The 21,978-nt window shown below is 42.2% G+C and overlaps 1 protein-coding gene across 1 annotated transcript in view; it reads left to right on the top strand.

Annotated features, from left to right (window-relative positions):
• The window catches only part of LOC108922265 (forkhead box protein N3-like), a 52,753-nt gene that overhangs the window by 25,380 nt on the left and 5,395 nt on the right, over positions 1 to 21,978 (top strand). Inside the window, exon 3 of the mRNA XM_029251238.1 lies at positions 9,379 to 9,956. Coding sequence (XP_029107071.1) covers positions 9,379 to 9,956 — 578 coding nt within the window. The remainder of the gene's footprint in view (positions 1 to 9,378; positions 9,957 to 21,978) is intronic.

The following is a 21,978-nucleotide window of genomic DNA, read 5'->3' as shown; positions in this document are numbered from 1 at the left end:
TTTCTCCCCCCCTCCTGCAAAGTACTGAAGCAGATCTCAGGTCACTGTTTAGCATGTCCTGTAACTGTTCACTGGAATTCTCTGCAAAATTAATGTAAAGATGCAGAAAAATTTTCTGGTTAGTTTCTAGTCAGTACCATATCATTGAGAGCATTCTGACTAGGGGAGTTGTGCTGTAGTTTGGCAATGTCAATCTAAGGGACAAAAAATGGAAAAAAATAAGTCCTGCATCTGGCTGTGATACTGGGGTAAGGCCTGTGTTATCCTCAAAAACACACATCACCCTGATCAGTTTGTTCATCTGCTGAGTCACCGAAGATAGTCTTTGGTATTACTGACCTGAGAGCATCAAAGACATAGATCAACACAACAAAAAATTTAATATATCCACCTCATCCCTAAATACATTTTCAAATCTATGCACACCACCTCTTAACCACCACCACCAATGTGCAATAATTGTTTTCTTTTTGCTATATGTGGTCTTAAATCTTAAAATACCATGTTCATTAACTGTTTCTTGCTATGTGAATTTTTTTTCTCCCATCAGTTGTGTGCAGTTTATCTTTAAGTACAATTCCTTGTGCAGTAGTTTTCACAGTCTCTGTATAGTGTTTACATTGTGTACAGTTTAATGTGCACTGTTGTACACAGCTGAGTAAAGTCTATGTATATAGAGTTGAGTGAATGCATCTCTGTTGTTGCAGGATGTACGTGTCTATAATCTGCGTACTTTCTACTCTTGTTTGTGGTGTTGACATTTTAACCCAAAGGAACCATGCTAGATTCCCAATCCACTTTGTGTGTAAAAGGTATGACTGTCTTAATCTTGATCTTGAAATGATTCAGCTGTCCTTGTCCTCTTCTCTGTTATTCACGGTGTTCACCGCTAAGGGAGGCTCTGCCACCAATTTGTTGTTTTTACTTGTGGAAATGCCTGATTAGCAAAGTTTTCAAGAAATTCATTCTGGTATGCCCAGCTCCCTTATGCCATATTCCTTTAGAGATCAAAAATTTACATCCAAATTATCATTAATTACTCTTAATGTGAGGGGCACAGTGGCGTAGCGGGCTTGGCCAGGTCCCGCACTCTGGTCGGTCTGGGGTTCGAATCCTGCTTGGGGTGCCTTGCGACAGACTGGTGTCCTATCCTGGGTGTGTCCCCTCCCCATCCATCGTTGCACCCTGTGTGAATGTACAGAAGGACATGCACCATTGCCCTCCCTAGTGATCCTTAAACTGTTTACTGCTCCAATGCAAGCTCAGCTGTCACGCCCCCCTCGGCACAGCCCGACTATCCCACGCCTAGAGCCCGGGGCCATCCACTTGGTCGTCAAAGGGCGGTCGTGGAGGGGGGGGTACTGTCACGCCCCCCTCGGCACAACGAGGAGCACCTGTGCCTGATCAAGGGATGTGCGCATAAAAGGGAGACGCTGAACACACACAGACGCGGAACCTTGTTCAGCGTTGTTACTCACCTGCACACCTTGCCTTTACTTTCCTGATTTCCCTGAGTCTTGATCCTTGCCCTTGCCCACGTCCTCATCCTTATCATCCTCCTCGTTTCTCTGAACCCTCTCCTGTATCTCGACGACTTCCTGGTTTACTACGACTCCTTGCCTGTCTTCGGATTACATCTCTCGGATACTCCCTTTGAACTTCATTTGCACATCGGTGACCCTTTGCCTGTTTTTTGACCATGTTTCCTGGATTGCCCCCGAAAGCCCTTCCTGTGCTCCGTGCTTGGGTCTGACGCTCCCGCCCTGGGGAAACTCCGTGACATCAGCTACTTAACAAGTCTGTGCAAAGAGTCACAGAGAGGTCCAAGCTGGAACAATTCTAATCATCCCAGAGCAATGAAAGCAAAAATAAATAAAATAAACATTTCAATTCACACTTTCATGTTATACCACTAGCTCTGTCACAAGTTGTTGTTGTACCAAATGGCTTTAATACCTCAAATGCTGCTTATCAGGGAAACACAAGCTGGACATAGTAAAATCCCTTTGCATGCAACAGTAACACACTAGCTACAGGTGTGGACTGTGGGCATTGACTAACAGTTGGGTTTTTACACACACACTTTCAGAACCGCTTGTCCCATACAGGGTCGCAGGGAACCAGAGCCTACCCGGTAACACAGCGTAAGGCTGGAGGGGGATACCCAGGACAGGACGCTAGTCTGTCACAAGGCACCCCAAGCAGGACTCGAACCCCAGACCCACCGGAGAGCAGGACTGCGGTCCAACCTACTGCGCCACCGCACTCCCACATCAGTTGGGTTTTCAAGAATCTACAATTCAATTTTATGGAGACGACATCTCTCTCAGTGACACAGAGCACTGAACAAAGGCATATGGCAAAAAAAAGAAAGACGGCTGACTACAGACTAGCCAGAATTTAGTCTTGAAGTTATTAAACTGATGACAGCATCCATGGAAAGTTATATTCGGTAAATTAGACTGATTCTTCAGGTTAGTTTAGTAGATTTATTGCTACATTATTTACAGCACTTCTAGCATATAAAGTTATCCCTGCCCTGCAGAACCAATGGTTTAATGGATAATTTATAGCAGCACGAGTCACCTTATTATTATAGATGTAAATAATTTAGAAGCAAAACTTGTTTTGCATTTGCTGATGCATAAATTTCATTTATACACTGCAGAGTTTATTTTTGTGCATAAAATCTTTTTGTAGTTCACATACCATATCCACTATACCAGTCATTGAGATCTCTGCCAATTGAATTGGTGTGTCTAGTCCCAAATTTCTTCAGCAACATAGTAAATCTAAAATACATTTCAGTTTTGAACACATAATGTGGAATACCTCATAATATGGATTTAATAGGATAGATTCATTTAAACCGTAGCAAATTTTTTAATTAAGCAACTATTTTTGCTCATATTTTACCCTGGGGAGTTGGCACTGGCGAACTGCTAACACAAATATACACATAAATTACAAATGTTTCTGGCAGGCAGAAGCCTGGCCATGTCCACTCCTTATTTGGATGTATGCTCATAAGTGTCACAAAGAAATGATCATTAGGAGCAGCCAATTTGGAGGGAGGGAGTGAGGGAATGATTCAATAGAGAAACTTTACAACTCTGTGACTGGAGAGAAGATTGAAAGTGTATTTTGAATTATAATTCAATGTAAACTCTAGAAACATACTCGAGTTGAAGGATTAGGGAAGAGTTTAACAGAATCTTAACATTCATCTCAGCTGCTTCTTCACAGTTTGTTTCTTCTTTTAATATGTGAAAACTTCTTTCATCCCGTTTTCTTCTGCTTAGCTTTATTGTTTGCATCATCGGTAATTATGGGAGGAATTATTAAAATATCCACCACCATTCGCTGCCTGGTCAGTCCACAAAACCTGCATGGTATATTGCTGCAGTAAAGTCAGTCCTTTCATTTAGCATTTTTTTCCAGCCTACATGCCTTTTATAGTGTTTGATTTCTGTCAACTACTGCAGGAATGAATCACAACATTGTTTGTAGTGTTATCACCAGTGATCAACATCTTGTTCGCAATCAGAGTGGGCTGTCCTTCAGCCAAGGACTTTCCTCCCAGTATGCTGTGAAATCAGCAATACACTTACAAAATAAAAAAACATATTACTTGAAACAAAAAATACCAATATTAGGTGTCATTGTTCATTAAACAGATGATGTTACTTGGAAAGGAACCAGACAGAGAACTGTGGAGAAAAACATGTTTATTCTACCTTACCACAACATACAGTGACACAAGCTAAGCTAGTAACTATTGTTTTAATGCTGACATCAATTAATGTGGAAAATGTGATGGTAATATTAAAAGACTAAGACTAAAAATGCAAGTATGGCAAAATATTTTATAACCAAAAACCTCTATACCTCAGATAGTTTGTTAACCCGGAGCACTTGAATATTTCTTTATACTCTACTTCAAAATACCTTCTTAATATAAATTCAGGTCTTAAAAGGAACCCAGGTCTTTCAGTGAAATAAATAACTTCAAAGCTCAGACACACACACACACACCATCTGAAACCGCTTCTCCCAAGTGGGGTCATGGCAAACCGGAGCCTAACCTGGCATCACAGGGCTCGAGGGGGAGGGGGAGGGGACACACCCAGGACAGGACAGGACAGGACACCAGTCCGTTGCAAGGCACCCCAAGCAGGACTCAAACCCCAGATCCCCCGGAGAGCAGGACCCGGCCAAATTTGCTGCGTCACCACACCCCTTCAACTTCAAAGCTTTTTATATTAATTTCAACAATTGTAATATTCACTGATGCCAAGTGAAATTTATTTCAGTTTGGCTCTATCTGTGGGTGTTCTCTGATATCAGTCACTGGCTATATGGCTGAACATGAACCCCTTCCCCTGTTTCTTTGTCTGAAAGTTGCAGAGGAAGCTATTAAAGACCTTCTTGTCGGAGTTTGATTTAAACTGTGCTTTCCTTTGCGATAGATACTGTCTGATGTAGCTAGCGGTATAAAGTTGTAGTTTATTAATTCCTTTGTTCGTTCATTCATTAATTCATTCAATCATTCATTGGGTTTTTTACCAGTGTGCTCCTTCATCAAAAAACCCTGCACATCCAGCTCATGCGACCATTCACTTAAATTATTCAGGATGCATTGAACACAACCTTTTTTTATATGTATTTCATACAGATACTTTTGATGACTTTTTAAATATTTGGTTCTTGTAGTCCTTAAGCAACAATTAAACTTTTAATCCATTTGTCAATAACGGCATAAATGCTAGATTATATCTCTGACCCATTTTTACATAGATGTGGTACCCAGGCATGGGACTAAATCCTGTGTCAAGGCAAGAATTTTCTCCATAAATGATACGTAGGCCCATACTTGCAGAAAAGTTGAGTTTAACAGAGCACACTGCAAGTTTTAATTCAGTTCTTTGGAGAGATTTCCACAGTGGGGCAGTTTAAGCTTGTTGTCTTGCCTCAAATTTTCGAGAACAGCATACTGAATGTTTTGGGGAGGTGCCTTACAATTCAGATAGGCTGAAATAGAACAGTTTTTTTCATAGCAATGGCAAAATTGAATGACTTTAGTGTCATCTGTAATAAAATTTTCTTGCTCAGAGACTGAAGGGTTAGCTGAGGGTTAGTTAATAATTAGTAAGTCTATGTCTACTCAGAACTTAATTCACTACCATGGATACAATGCTTTTTCTATCACCTGATTTACTTTGTAAGAAATCTGTTTATATTTTTCAATACTGAGTAAAAATTTTATTTATCTGTTTTAATTTATAATTTTTTCACTAACAGAATGATAACATTCTCTTAGGCTTCATAATGCCTTCAAGGCTGCCATCTCAGTAAACAAAGGAGCTCCTATTTGTACAAAAAAATTATTTATAGAGCTTCTGTATCTGCTTGCAGCTGTCATCTGGAGCTGTATTAAGTAAACACCATGAATGCAAAATTTAATTATCACCTGATGCCACTTTTGATTAATCTGTCTGTAATTGCCACCATTCATTTAAAATTGTGAATTTGTTTGTGCAGACTCGTAGGAGGCATGGCTTTTTGGATTCAGTTCTAAATGTTAATTAGGTTACCATGAATATACTGAGGAAATATCAAACTGTCAATCTGTTCTGCACAGAATCTGTCAAAACAGATCTTAGAATTTTGTCAACAGAAGTAAACATTTTGGATTTTACCTTGTTGTATCTTAGTGCTGCTGATTCATTTGTCAAAAGTTTTGCAAGATTTGTGGGTGCATACTATTACTGAAATTAAAAAATCTTATTGGGGTTTTCCAGGCTATTGAAACATACTTTGGATTTGGTTATTGTTTTGGTCGGTGAAATGGCTCAGTAGTTTTCTAAATTACAGAAACATGATGCCAATCATTATAATCTATAAGGAGCAGCTGGGTGTAGTGAAGCACCTCCTTGTGTATAGCCGTTGTAATATATGCATGTGGTGTAACATCTTGAATGTACACAGTCAGAACCATAAGTATTTGTACAGTGACACAATTTTCATAATTTTGACTCTGCCACCAAAACGGATGTGTACTATTCCTTCATTATTTAATGTACAAGTAAGCACATAAAAGGTCTAGAGCTGATTTTGTGTGGCATTTGCATTTGGAATCTGTTGTTGTTCACTGAGTGTCACCTGTAATATAATTTTCTGAGAAGTTCAAAACAGCTAAGAAGTACAAAGAGCTGTCACTGCCAGTAAAGTAAGCCATCATTAGCCTTAAAAATCAAAAAGAAATTCATGAGAGGGGTGAAAAAATATGAGTTGGGCCAAATCAACTATTTGGTACTTTCTTAAAAAGAAAGAATATACCAATGAGGTCAGGAACACCAGATGGCCTGGGAGACCACAGATAACAACTGCAGTGGATGACAGAAGAATTCTTTCCCTGGTTAAAAAAAAACCCCTTCACAACAGCTGGGCAGATCAAGAACACCCTCCAGGAGGCAGGCTTATCTGTGTCAAAGTCAGCAGTCAAGAGAAGACTTCACAAGAATAAATATTGAGGTTTTACTACAAGATGTAAAGCATTGGTGAGCCTCAAAAACAGGAAGACCAGATTAGAATTTGCCAAAAATAGATCTGAAAAGCCTGTACAGTTCTGGAACAACATCCTATGGACAGATGAGACAAAGATGTTTAGGGATAGATTATCTGCTCAGGTTCAGACAAATGCTCCAAAACTCATCAGATGCTGCTTCAGAGTGCAGATGGACAATGATCCATAGCATATTGCAAAAGCAACCAAAGACTTAGAATGCAATTCTGCAACTGCCAAGTAAAACACCTGACCTGAATACAACTGAACATACATTTCACTTGCTGAAGGCAAATCGCCCCAAGAACAAGCAGGAATTGAAGACTGCTACAGTGAAGGCATGCCATGAAATCATTGGGGAAGAAGCCCAGTCTTTCGTAATGCCTATGGGTTCCAGACTTCAGGCAGTCATTGACGGCAAAGGATTTGCAACCAGGTTTTAAAAATGGCAATTTCATTTATGACTATGTTGGTTTGTCCAATTACTTTCCAGCCCCAGAAATTGAGGGCCTATGTATAAAAATGTTTGTAATTCCTACACAGTTCATAAAATAGTGTTGACTAAACCCTTAAATTAAAGCTGAAAATCTACAGTTAAAGCACATCTTGATCCCCACTCAGTCTGTGTGGACTTTGCATGTTCTCCCTGTGTCTGTGTGAGTTTCCTCCCATGACCTAAAGACATGCTGTTGACGTTCACCCATAGTGTGTGAGCCAACCACTCCAAAACAGAGATCCTACACCTCCCATCTGGTCTGTCTTCCTGCCATGATTTCTCAGTCAAACTGGACAACTCACTGATTTTGCCTGCCTCCTCAGTTAAGAGTCTGGGAGCGATGATTGACTAAAGTCTTTTTTTCTCTCCGCACATCAAAGCCACAACCCAGACCTGCAGGTACATCCTGCATAGCATGCAGAGGATCTGTCCTTTTCTCACAACAGTCTCTACACAGCTACTTGTCCATGCCATGGTGACATCAGGCCTGGATAACTGAAACTTTCTCCTGTCTGGCCTTCCTGCTACTGCCATCAAACCTCTACAGTTGATACAGAACACTGCTGCCCGAGTTGTGTTTGATTTGCTATCGCATCTACTCGTTTCTCTGCATTGGCTTCCTGTAGCTACCTGGATCAAATTTAAGACCCTGGTTATCGCCTACAAATGTATCAGTGGAATTGTTCCCAGCTATCTACAAGATTTGATCATCCACACCACCCCATACAGACTGCTACACTCTTCCACACCTTAAGACTCCTACAGTCTTTAAAATCATGCCTGGATAAACCTTTACACAGCTACTCCTCTAATGTAATGTAAATGTTTATATGTATCTCCAAAAAAAAAAAAATACTAGGAAGGTTATCAGGAATCATGGATATTCTAATGAAGTTCTATGCAGCTACTCATCAGGAGTCAAGTCAAAAGAGGCTTTATTGTCATTTCTACCATATACAGCTGGTACAGTACACACTAAAACAAAACAATTTTCCTTCAGGACCATGGTGCAACATAAAATAACACAGAGTTACCAACACAGACTACATAAAGTGCATGTGTGCAAGACTTGTGCAACAGTGCTAAATATTACAACAATCACTAAAATAGGACCATAATTGCTAAAAAAGGACAATAGTTCCAGTGTCAGTCCAGTCCCTGAATATTGAGGAGTCTGATGGCTTGGGGGAAGAAACTATTGCACAGTCTGACTGTGAAGGCCCGAATGATTTGGTACCTTGTACCAGACGGCAGGAGGGTGTAGAGTTTGTGTGAGGGGTGTGAGGGCTCATCCGCAGTGGTGGTGGCTTTCTGGATGCAGCATGTGGTGTAAATGTCCATGATGGAGGGAAGAGTGACCCCGATGATCTTCTCAGCTGTCCTCACTATCCGCTGCAATTCAGGACTCGTGATGAACATTGCTTCATATGGTGAAAAGAAACAAACTTACTGCACTTAAGTATCATGTGTCTGCATCTAAGTCTCTCTTCCTGTTAATGTAATGCACACGTTGTATTTTCTTTGAAATGTATATAATTTTGGAGAAAAACATCTGCTAAATGAATAAATGAAATGTAAATTAATTAATTTACATTGCCGTCAATAAAGATTTACTTGTATACAGTTGCAAAAATTCAGGATTCAATTCTAAAATTAAAACTTTTCAATTGATTTTTGAAACTGGCTCTTTAATCTTGGGGCACGGTGGCAAAGCGGGTTTGGCCTGGACCTGCTCTCTGGTGGTCTGAGGTTCGAGTCTTGGTTGCGGTGCCTTGTGACGGACTGGCGTCCTATCCGGGGTGTGTCCTTTGCACCCTGTGTTGCCAGGTTAGGCTATAAATTGCCATGAACCCACTTGGAACAAGTGGTTGTAGACTCTGTGTGTGTGATGTTCAGTCTCAGTTTTTTCAATGGCAGTTATAAGCAAACCAAAATATTTCAGACCAATAATACTTGGTTTTTTAAAATACACTGAGTGTGTTATTTTATAAGATCACTGTTTTGATCCATCTTAATTTTTACAACTCTTTTCAAACCTTTAACTTACTTAGAATATTCAGATAGTTCACTGTTTTAGAATAAGATGTAATGTTCTGCCTATTTTCCCTGAGATGTATGTCGCTTTGGAGAAAAGCATCTGCTAAATGGTTAAATGTAAATATAAGACAACATCTGATATGCCTGAAGTGCTGTGTTGATGCTTTATGCTTCAGCAGAATACCAAATTAAATTGTCTATGATTTACAACACTAGAGTAGTAGTTTTGACTCTGTACCCCCTATCATTGTCTAAATGTGTCCCGCCTGTCTCCCCCCAGGAGTCCTGGCCATGATGGGCCCTGTCATGCTCCCCAGTAAGAAGGCAGAAGGCTCTGGAGTCACTGTAGCCAGCAGGCAAAGCCCGTTATACCTGGCTGGCTCATTGGGGGAAGCTCTTCAGGAGGCAGTTGTGCTGGAGCCCCGGCTACCCCTTTCACTGCCCCTACCTTTGCCTCTGCCCTTGCCTGCTGTCAGGCCTGAGGATGAGGAGCTGACCAGCCTCAGCTGGCTCCACGAAACAGCCGACCTGCTCAACAGCTTTGGTGGTGATGCGGTGCTCCGCAGTGTTAGCCCCATTACACAGGAGCCTGGCTGGCACACACCACCTTCGCCGGTGCCCCTGGGGCATGGGGTATATTGTGGCCCTAATGCAAAGCCACCATACTCCTTCAGCTGCCTCATCTTCATGGCCATTGAGGATGCTCCCTCCAAGAGGCTCGCTGTAAAAGACATCTATGGCTGGATCCTTGAGCACTTCCCCTACTTTGCTAATGCACCCACAGGCTGGAAGAACTCTGTCAGGCACAACTTGTCCCTCAATAAGTGCTTCAAGAAGGTGGACAAAGACAGAACTCAGGTGAGGAAATACAGAACCTTGTTTTGTGTAAGAGAAAATATCATTATTACTTTAATAAATTATTGTTGTTTATTTCCATTTAAGTTAACTTTTTAGATCTCATAATCATCTGGTCTGAGCTTTATGTAAAGAGTCATTTTGTTTTTCATTATTTGTTTGACCTTTCTTCATTAAACATAAAATGGCATCTATATATACTATTTTGTCCTATTATCTGTTTGACATCTACCAATATTTAGGCGCAACACTCCACTTATATAAGCAATTAAAATCTGCAATACATTAAAACCTTTTTTTCATTCAAACCCTCTGCCAAATAGTATAGAAAACAATGTAATTTAACGTAATAGCCTCTTTTATTTTGTAATAATTATTCCTTATGTGTATACTTTATTGCATAATCAAAGCAAACAAATTTTCAGGTAGCATTATATTTGTTCATTGCTATGGAATCACTTTGTAATAGCTCTTCCACATCTGCCTGTTTCATGGTCCCATGCACAAAAGGTAAAGCGTGAAGGTTCTCGGTTCTGGCTCCATTGTGGTGGAACAACCTCCTCCCTCTCACTCAGAACTGCTGAATCTCTGTCCACATTTAAAAAGCATCTTAAAACTCATCTCTTCCAGACTCACTTCACCCATGAAACCTTAAGTTCATGTAAGGTGTAAATATTCCTGCACTATAACTTTAAGATCATGCCTGGATAAACTGTTACACAACTACTCCTGTAATACTCCTGTAATGTAACATAAATGTTTGTATGTATCTCCAAAAAAAAAATACTATTAAGGTGATCAGGAATCGTGAATATTCGGATAAAGTTTTATGCAGCTACTCGTGTGACAAACATTGGTTCATATGGCGGAAAGAAACTTACTGCACTTAAGAATCATGCGTCTTCATCTTTGTCTCTCTTTCTGCTAACGTAATGCACACATTGTATTTTCTGTGTGATGTATATCACTTTGAAGAAGAGCATCTGCTAAATGAATAAACGTTAATGTAATATTTACCTTCATCTTTTTTTTTAGAAGGTATCCAGCGGCATTACAAAACATAATGAAATTTATGGGCACTTATCAAATGAAGCTTGAGTTTTTGGAGTTGGGAATTAACATTGAGAATAGAATTTTTGCCTGTGTGTTGTGCTAAAATATACATTTAAATGTATTTTTTACAGCTACACTTTGTGTGTTTGCATCCATTATTTGTTGTGTACTTTCACCTGTCTAAATGGTTAAACTATGCACCATTTTGCAGCAGTGGAACTATAAAAGATTTTTACACTTCTGTTGTTTGCGTGTATATTTTGTTTGTGGCTGTGCATGTGTTTGTGCCTGCATGCCCAGGGCCTTTCACTTTGAGTCACATGATTCGGTGCCACATAGTTCTTGCCTGCTCTTAAAAATTTCCTCTGTATACATATCCTCATGCCAACCAAGATGCAACTGACTGGGAAAGCAAGAGGTTGCTGCAGCAAGAAGGAAAACTGATGAGGCAGTGTGTTGCGAGCTCCGTGCAGGGAAAAGCTGTGGAGGTGGGGGTGGTGGGCAGAACGTCCATCTGGGACTTTGTGGTGCATGGAAATGTGTCAGGTTTTCCCCTTCATCCATTGCAATGCACCAGGTGAACTGATACAACCCACCAGCCTCCTCAAGTGAGACTGCATGATAGCTTGCAGAACAGTCAGCTCTGCCAAAATCCCCTCTAACACACTCCTTGGACCAAATTGATTGGTGTAGACAACAAAACTTTCAAAATTGTGTTTTGCCTTTTTATTGGATGTGATACAAGACTCTTGCAGAGTTACAGTATATAGCTATGTAAAAAACTTGCCGTTTTTGCAGAGGCTTTTGAGTTCAGGAGTATGAAGTATATACAAGACAACAAACAGATTCCATTCTGCTGGGTGTTCTTTTGGGATTAATATATCAGTGACAGATAATACCATGATTACAAGGTCATACTCCAGACATATTGTGTAAACATGGCATATGACAAAATCTTTTTTGTGAATAGTGAATTATTACAAGAGATAGCAGTTGTATTTGTGGTTATATTGGCTAAAATCAGGGGTTTTGCTTTTACATTTTTACAGCTTCAAGCCTAGTCTGTTCCAACTCAAACATATCCAGCTTTAGATATGGGAAATGGACAGTGTTGCTTGACAGTATGTGAACCCCACAAAGATGGTCATTATTGTTGTTTAAAATATTAAAATGAACTTATAACATCTAAATCTTAAATTCTTATGAATATAAAAAATGATTTACACACCTGATTCTACTTACCTTCTTGGTATAACCAATATAACTTGGAGTTCACTATTTTCGCACCTGCACAACTTCTGTTTTTCTACTGCATGCATGATTTCTTCTAAACCAACATATGGAATTTATAATTGCACATATTATGTTAGATGACAAAGACTGGTTCTGATGAAACAACGATTCCGTGATAAGACTAATGGACACAGAGGGTTCACATACTGTATGTTCAGGCAGCACAGTATGTTTACACACAGAAGATGGTATTAGTCTGATCTTTGTTAGAATTAAGGAGAAGCACTACAGCAGCTAGACTGTATTGGTCATAGACTGTGAAGAACTGAATGGGAAGCTTTAGAAAGAAATGTAAGTAGCAAAACCTCACAATAATTATTGCTAGTCCTTGTTACTGACTTACTCCCTGACTGACTTATTGGGACAGCCGGTATTATAATGGTTAGAGCTACTGCCTTCGCACCCAAAGGTTGCAGATTTGATTCCCACCTCTGGCATTATTATTTTTAAGCAAGGCACTTACTCAAGTAAAATTGACCAGTTGTATAAATGGACAAATAATTGTAAATACCTTAACATTATACTAAATTGCTATGGCAAAAAGTGTTACATTAATGGATTGCTTTTTTTGATTTCTCACTCATTTTGTGGGTTAAGCTGAAGCAATGTTGTGGTTGAAGACATCTCAAGTGAATGATTACACGTTTCCAAGAAACCAGGGTTCAGCTTTTCAGAAAAACAAAATGTACTGGCACACATTCATCCAAATGGGTTGGCATCCCATTCTGGGTGTTTCCTACTTTACATCTGGTGTTTCTGGGATAAGGTCCAGACCACTACCATGTTACACTGGAGGGATGGACAGATGGATGTAATTCAGTGGTAAAGGTATATTTTATTTTATTTTCTTTGATGACACTATTGTGTAAAATCATTTCAATGCACAGAAAACCTTTGACATTATCCCAGTATGGAATATTAATGAAGTACTTTGAACGTTGATGAGTGTCCAGATAGTGAAATTGATGGGATCATAAGCAAAAGCATTTTTTTAATCATTGAGATGAATATGCTTTCTGTTGATCCAGTGCATCATATGTCATAAAGAAAACTGATCTTGCCATGTAGGCCTCATTATAAGTGATGTGATGTAATATGGGTTCAATCTGGGTTCTGCAGTTCAAAATAAAGTTCACCGTCAGTAATTAGTCTTCTTGTGAATCTGAATGGTTTCAGAACCTTTGTTTGTCAATAGCTAGCACAGGCACCATAGTCAGTGCTGTTCATGGATGTAAGAGTATCCCAAAAAGTTAGCAGGTCACAGGTCTCTTGTGCTTCATCTGCATAGCAAAAAAAGTTTTTCAGGCTCTTCTAAGCTAATTCTCTTGAGTTTTGGTTGTAACACAAGTGGCAACTCTCTGCACTACAAGTAGTATGCTCTGCAGAACCTGCAGTTGAGGAGAACATTCTTTGAGTGATTGCAGTTCTTTTTTCAAGGAGAAATTGTGTGAAAAGGTTTACATTTACATTATATTTACTCATTTGGAAGATGCTTTTTCCAGTGCAACATACAGTGCACATCTCACATACAAAAAGTGCGTTACATCAACAGAAAGAGACTTGGATGCAGACATGAATGCAGTTAATTTTTCAAATTCCACCGTATGAAGCAATGTATATTACACGAGTAGCTGCATAAAGGTTTATCCATTAGACAGTTATAATCACAAAATTATTGAACATAAACATTTACATGTAAAGATGCACCTAAGAGATCATGAGAGGACTGAGACTGGAAGAGATGAGTTTTAAAACGCTTCTTAAATGTAGAGAGGGATTCTGCAGTTCTGAGTGAGAGGGGGAGGTCATTCCACCACATCGGAGCCAGAACTGAATACCTTAGTGGTTTTAATTTTGGACCTTTCATGTGTGGGACCACCAAGTTGGCTGAGGTGGAAGAATGTAGTAGTCTGGATGGGGTGTAGCAAATTATTAGGTCTGGTAGATATCGGGGAGCAGTTCCACTGATGATTTTTTAGGCCGTAACCAGAGTCCTGAATTTGATCCAGGCAGCTATAGGAAGCCAACACAGAAACACAAGGAGGAGAGATAAATGGAAACGCTTGGGGAGATCAAACAATTTGTGCAGCAGCGTTCTGTATCAGCTGTAGAGGTTTGATGGAAGGACCCAGAAGGCCAGACAATACCAACAGCTGCATCCCATTCCTAGTCACCTGCCACAAATTTTACCAACCGCTACACATCTCCCTCTGACCTGTAACTCCAAGTACTCTGCTCTCTTCTCAATCATAACCACTGACTTGCCTTCTCAGCAGTCTCAGACAGGTCCTTCACTGCTGCCCTTAACAAATGGCCTCTAACACCAAATTAATCCCAACAATGACGTAGCTGATTTAGCCACATACCCCCTTAACACCTACCTCTACCGCATGAGCTCGCTACCCATGGTTTCTTGCCTTTGCCACAAGATCTGCATACTTGAACAATTTCTTCTTATAGCATATAGATTCTGCTTCTTCACACCTTCCCAGTTCACCCATTGACCCTGCTTTACCACTCGACCCCCTTTCCATGCCTGGCCTTCTCTTCCTGCTCTCAGACATGCTCAACAACCAGCAGCCGTTTATCTGCTTCCAAGGCAGCACTTCACAACTGCCGCATATGGCCATAGCCCAACCCTGCCTTCCCTCTCTGCACATGACCAACCATGTCCGACAGTTGCAGCACCCTTTTCACGCTTTGGACCACATCTCTGGGGTTCCACCCCCTACCTCTCCTTAGCAATGGCACCGCATTCCTCACCAACACATCTTTTGACTCTGCCAATGTCATCTCTAAGCCCACTTACCATACAATGCTACACTACTTAAACAGTGTGGCACTTACAACCAGAGCTTTGTTGAGCTTTGACAAGGTTAATTGGCCTAAACTGGCCTATCCTAACAGCATCCTTGTCCTTAGGAATAAAAATCCCTGCAGCTCTCCGTCATGATTTCGGAATGACCCCCTTCTTCCACACAGCAACTGTTAACCTCCACAAAAATTTCTGCATATTCGGTACACATTTGAACACCCAGTATGATACTCTGTTTGGGCCAGTTGCCGAGGCAACCCTTGTCCATCCGCACAAAATCTTGCACATCTTGCACGCAAAATCTTCCCATGTTGGACGGTACACATCCATTTGTCATTCTATCTCCCCTACAGGGGGAATATCCACCAAAAACTAAAGCCCACCATCATGCTCTCCACCAGAATACACCTTACGCATATAACCATTCAGCTCTTGCTTTTCCACATTTAAAGTCTCAGACTTCTCTTTACCAAACAAAGGCTCTGTTAAAACAATCTCTGAAAAACCCTACCCTGGTCTGCTCCTTCTTCCTTCTAAGAACCTCCGCCATCCTTAATATAGTTAATCTACTCTTGACACGCACCTGCCAAATGCAATTACCCTTCCTTTCCCTTCCTTAGCCCGCCTCCACAATCTTCTCAACTTCCTTCTGTCCTGAACAAGCTGTCTAGCTCTACCTGCTGCCGTGACTTCACTACACCCAGCTGCTCCTTACTCCTCACCTGCATTACCCCAAAGGAACATACTAAGAGTAACTGAGATTCCCCAGTTCACCCAACACACATCTTTGAACTATGGGAATTTCACATAAAATCAGAAGAGAGAAAGCCAGATTTAGACCTATATCTGAACAAACAGCCAAGGAACTGTGATGGACCAGTGCGGTCTGCTATTCCACCATGCCACCCCATGGGTTCTGAGCATAATTAGATGTCAGTGTTTAGGTCATAAGGGGTGCAATGGGTTTGACCTGGTCCTGCTCTCTGGTGGGTCTGGGGTTCAAGTCCAGCTTGGGGTGCCTTGTGATAGACTGACATCCCATTCTGGGTGTGTCCCCTCCCCCTCCAGCCTTACGCCGTATGTTGCCAGCTTAGGCTCTGGTACGCCACAAACCCACTTAGGACAAGTGGTTTCAGTCAGTGTGTGTGTGTTCAGGTTAGATCTGATGAGGTTAAGTTGTTTGTTCTGGGGAAAATATCAGGTGGCACAGTGAGTAGCGCTGCTATCTCACAGCACCTGGGTGGTGCGAGAGGACGTGGATTTAGTAACCATTTGAAAAAGCATTTAATCCATGAGGTGCCCGGAATGTTTAGAAGTATAGAAAAATGTTTTCCCATCCTGTTTCTGGATTTATTGCAAACTTGTGAATGAGAACTGGTATCAGGGTGGTGCTATAAGGATAGCTGGAAATTATTTTTTGGGTGAAAAGCAAGTTTTTTTTCTCTCACTGCTTCAGATTCTTTTTCACAAATTTACATTTGTCATCAGTGTTTTCATTATTCTAAGTTGGAATGACATACATAGAAACTAATCATGTGTGAGCTCAATAAACTGTCATTTTATGTTACTAGTATGTGGAAAACACTAACAAACCTTTACTCATAAAGCTTGAACTGATGTAAAAAGGGTGATTTCATGACCCATTTCACAGTATTTATCAAATTAGCTGTGACATGGAATTGAATGAAATTTACCAGATGAGCAGAACTTCCGATGAATGCTGTTCTGTTCAGCTGCATTAGAATGTCACATTTGCAGTTTGTCCCATTTTTCATTGAGTTCCTCTTTTGTCAATAATTCAAGATTTTTTTAAACTTGGTGTCCCATCTGGCCAATAATAACCCCTATGACAACTGTCACAGCCGGCCGAGAGAACTAGTCGTTTGTCTGCAGTCAGAGGATCAGGCAAGTTCTCGGTATCGGGGACAGGTGGAGGGTCGGTCGATCAGGGTCAGAGCAGGAATCCATGGGCGAGGTCAAAGCGAAGAGTCGTTTGACCGACAGTCGGAGTTGAAACGAAGATCTGTGGACGTGGTCGAGAAACAAAGCTAGGGGTCAAAACCTGAGAACTGAGAACTGAAGATGCATATGAGCAAGGAGCCACAAGGAAGGGCTGTTGTCCCTGATTAGATTCCAAAAAGGTATGGGAGCTGAGGAGGATCTTTTAAAGGGTGAGCGATTAATCAGGTGCTGCAGCAGAGTCAGGTGTTGTCAGTTGAGTTGTGGGCATGGATGTGACAACAACAAGAGGCATAACTCTATCTCATCAGCCCAAACCCATACACCTGTGCATAATCTCATACGCAACAATCAACAACCATAAAAGTAACAAAGGACGCAAGATTGCGGATTCTTAATCAGCACTGTACTGCCTTTCTTGCGATAGTCTTGCAATCCTTATTTTTTCACTGGTTTCCCAAGCCCTGTCCTGTGGATGTTTGTGTTCAAGTTCTGTCTTGTCTGAGACTTCTGTATGCCTGTCCAGTTCCCGTGTTCCAGTCCTGTATTTCATGACTCCTCTGCATTCTAATCACATATTTCTGTTTCATTTATCAACTCGCACAAATATCATGTTAAGGTCTTTGTTCTATGTTCATTATAGCAGATCTGCACTGTATTTTCCAGTTTGCACTGTGCACTTAGAAATACACTCTGCACATTGGGTTATTATACTTTACGTCCATGTCTGGACATTACAGCAATACACATCCGTAGCAGACTAACGTCTCAGTTTCCAAGCCTTTCTCGCACACCCCTGACAAAAACATTACTCTGCCTCATTCCTATAGCCTGGGAAATCACTGTCAATGCCAGCACATAACCACACTTTGACATGGCAGTTGGGCTGAAGGGATTGACTGAACTGTCCTGCAGGTTACCTTGAAATTTTTGGTTCTGCTCAATAACTTATCCCATTTCTTTGAAATACAGGATAGTTGAAAATACCTGGGCAAGGTACCGAACATAAATGATATGATTAAAGATTTTGGGAAATGATGGGACAGCACACTTCAAGCTTATGGAAAGACATTTTATTTTTTGGGATGGACACTTTTCAGCAGGAAAGCCTTCTGACATCAAAATAGAGGTGTCATACTAATTCAAAACCCGATGTGGCCACAGATGGCAATCACAAATAGTAATTGGTGCCTCAAATTTGTCAACACCCTGCTCAAGGTCTGGCCAAGGATTCTGTATCGTGGCTTCTTAATTATAACTGGTCATAAATACCCAACCAGGAGACTCAGATCACACAGGCAGATACATGGAGCATCTGCTAGCCTCATCTCTGTAAGCTGTTCAACACAAAGAGAACAGCTGTGTCCTGTGGTATCTGGCACCAAGACATTAGCAGCAGATCCTTTAAGTCCTGTAAGTTGCAAGGTAGGGCCTCCATGGATTGGGCTTGTTTTTTCAGCACATCCCATAGATACTTGATCGGATTGAGATATGGGGAATTTGAAGGCCGAGGTCAAGTCTGTCCATCCATCCATCCATCCATCCATCCATCCATCCATTCATTTTCTTGGCCGCTTAGTCCTTCGAGGGATGCAGTGGCAATAGAGAGAGCAGAGAAGCCCAGACGTCCCTGTCCCTTGCAACTTCCTCCAGCTCAACCCGGGGGATCCTCAGCTGCTCCCAGGCCAACTGGGAGATGTAATCTCTCCAGCTGGTTCTGGGCTGACCTCGGGGTCTCAGTCCAGTTGGCCATGCCCAGTATACCTTAAAAGAGAGCCGCCCAGGGGGCATCCTTATCAGATGCCCGAACCACCTCAGCTGGCTCCTCTTAATATGGAGGAGCAGCAGCTGTACTCTGAGTTCCTCCCGGATGGCTGAACTCCTCACCCTGTCACAGAGAGTAAGTCCCACCACCCTGTGGGGAAAATTCATTTCAGCCACTTGTATCTGCGATCTTATTCGTTGATCAGTCAGGACGTTGACCAACCAGTAAATAGAGAGCTTTGCCTTATGGCTCAGTGCCACCTTCACCACTACAGTCCAGTATAGCGACCGCATTACTGCCGCCACTGCTCTCTGTCTGCAGCCAATTTCACACTCCCTTCCCCCCTCACTCGTGAATAAGACCCCAAGATACTTAAACTCCTCCATCTCGGGCAAATTCTTTCCCCTTACCTGAAGGGGGCATGGCATCCTTTTCCGTGAGAGAACCATGGGTTCAGACTTGGAGGTGCTGATTGTCATATCAACAGCTTTACACTTGGCTGCAAACCGTTCCAGTGCATACTGGAGGCATCTATGTGACGGTGCCAAAAAGACAATATCATCTGCAAAAAGCAGAGAGATCACCTTCCGGCTCATTCACAACCATGAATGAAAACCACTAACAGGAGTGGGGACAAAGCACAACCTTGGAGGAGTCCAATACCCACATTGAATGGGCTTGACTTAATGCCGAGTTTGCGGAAACAGCTCTCGCTCTGTGTGTACAGAGACCGAATGGCCAGCAGTAGTGGGCCCAGCACCCCATACTCCTGAAGCACCTCCCACAGAATTTCTCAGGGAACACGATCTTAGGCTTTCTCCTAGTCCACAAAACACATGTAGATGGGATTAGCAAACACCCATGCCCCCTCAATTATCTGTGAGAGGGTAAAAAGCTGGTCCACTGTTCCACGGCTAGGACAGTGTGGTGTTTTGCATTGGTGCACCACTAGTTGGCGCTAGAGTTTTTGCAATGCAATTAGAGAGTTAGTAGAGAATAAGAAAGAGAGGATGTGCACGTGGTGATGTTACCTTAGTGTGTTTCATGCTTTCCATTTTCATTATTAAAATCTTTGAATAATAATTCTCCAGCTTCCCTTGTTCACTGAAGACACGACAGACAGAATCTGCATTATTCCTCTTCAATCCAAGGTTCAGCTTTCAGTCAGTGGAAGGCTGAGAAGTGTGATACCCCGATAGTTAGCACACACTCTCCGGTCCCCTTTCTGAAAGATAGGGACCACCACCCCAGTCTGCCAATCCAAGGGCACTGTCCCCGAGGTCCATGCAACATTGCAGAGGCGTGTCAACCATGACAGCCCTGCAACATCCAAGGCGCTAAGCATTTCCGGACGGATCTCATCCACCCCCGGTGCTTTGCCATTCTGGAGCTTACCAACTACCTCAGTGACTTCCACCAGGGAAATGGACTCTGACAGCCCAAAAGCCTCTGGCCCTGACTCCTGTAAGGGAGGCATATCACTCGGGTTTAAGAGTTCTTCAAAGTGCTCCTTCCACCTCCCGACAATGTCCTTATCAGAGGTCAGAGTTTCGCCACTCCTGCTAAACACAGCCTGAGCGAAACTCCTCTGACCCCTTCTGAGCTGCCGGATGGTTCTCCAGAACCCTTTTGAAGCCGACTGATAGTCGTTTTCCATGGCCTCTCCAAACTCCTCCCATGCCCGGGATTTTGCTTCTGCAACCGTAGCCGCTGCTGCCTTTTTCGCCTGCCAGTACCTGTCTGCTGAGTCAGGAGTCCCCAGAGCCAACCAGGCCCTAAAGGCCTCCTCCTTCAGCTTGACGGTTTCCCTCACCACTGGTGTCCACCAGCAGGCTCTCGAGTTGCTGCCCTAGCTGGCACCAACAAGCTTTTAGCCATAGCTGCACCTGACTGCTTCCAAAATGGAGATTTTAAAGATGGTCCATTCACACTCCGTGTTCCCTTCCTCTTCTGGGAAATGGGAGAAAACCTCACAGAGGTGGGAGTTAAAATCATTTCAGACAGGGTCCTCCGACAGTCATTTTCAGCATAGCCACACTATATGCTTGGGTTACCGGGTCTGCCTGTTAATTTTTCCTGCCATTTGATCCAGCTCACCACCAGATATTGATCAGTTGACAGCTCAGCACCTTTCTTCACCCAGGTGTCCAGAACATGTGGCCTCAAGTCAGATGAAACGACTACAAAGTCAATCCTTGACCTTTAGCCTAAGGAGCTTTGGTACCAAGTACACTTATGAGCATCCTTGTTCCCAAACATGGTGTTTCTTATGGACAAACCATGGCTAGCACTGAAATCCAATAACATTTCACCATTCAGGTTTAGATCAGGCAAGCTGATCTTCCCATTCACCCCACTCCAAATTTCCCAGTCACTGCCAACATGAGCACTGAAGTCCCCCAGCAGGACTATGGAGTCTGTAGCTGGGGCCCTGTCCAAAACCCCACCCACTCTCTCTGGGGTTTTGCAGATCGTCTACCTGGTTCTTTGTGGCTGACTCAGGTAACACCCATGTAGCCTCGTGGATGCATTTATGGGAAAAAAGATTCCACTGATGACCAGGTTGTTTGAGGCACAAAGGTCTGCAAATCTGTCTCCATTTTTGTTCATCTCTCCTAGTCCTTCATGGCCCATGCCCTCTTCATACCCACTGTTGTCACTGCAAATCTTTGCATTGAGGTCCCCCATAAGGATGGCAATGTCTCTTCCTTCGTAGTAGTCTAGGGTGGACTGTGGTCTGCTGTACAACTGTTCTTTGCTTTCCTCATCAGTGTCTTTCATAAAAGTGTAACACTGAATGATGTTCAGGTTGATCCTCCTCTTCTTGGTTTTAAAGGATGCTCTGACAAACCTTGAGCTATGGGCTTCCCATCCTATCAGTGTTTTCTGTGCGGCTTTCAACAGCATCAAGGCCACTCCTTAGGTGTGCGGAGCATCATCCTGTTCATGACCTGTGAACAGTAGTAACTTTCCGGAAAGAAGTTTCTTCTGACCAGAACCAGTCCACCTAGACTCGCTGATTCCCAGCACAGCAAATTTGTAGTTCCTCATCTCTTCTGCTACTTGTGCTGTTTTTCCAGTCTCATACATGGCTCTCATGTTCAGTGTTCTGATATTGATTGTCCTGGATGAGAGAACTT

This window comes from Scleropages formosus, chromosome 1 (genome assembly GCF_900964775.1).
Source record: "Scleropages formosus chromosome 1, fSclFor1.1, whole genome shotgun sequence".
NCBI classification, from domain to species: Eukaryota; Metazoa; Chordata; class Actinopteri; order Osteoglossiformes; family Osteoglossidae; genus Scleropages; species Scleropages formosus.
Note: the sequence above shows the minus strand (reverse complement) of the source record. Positions and strands in the feature narration are given on the sequence as shown.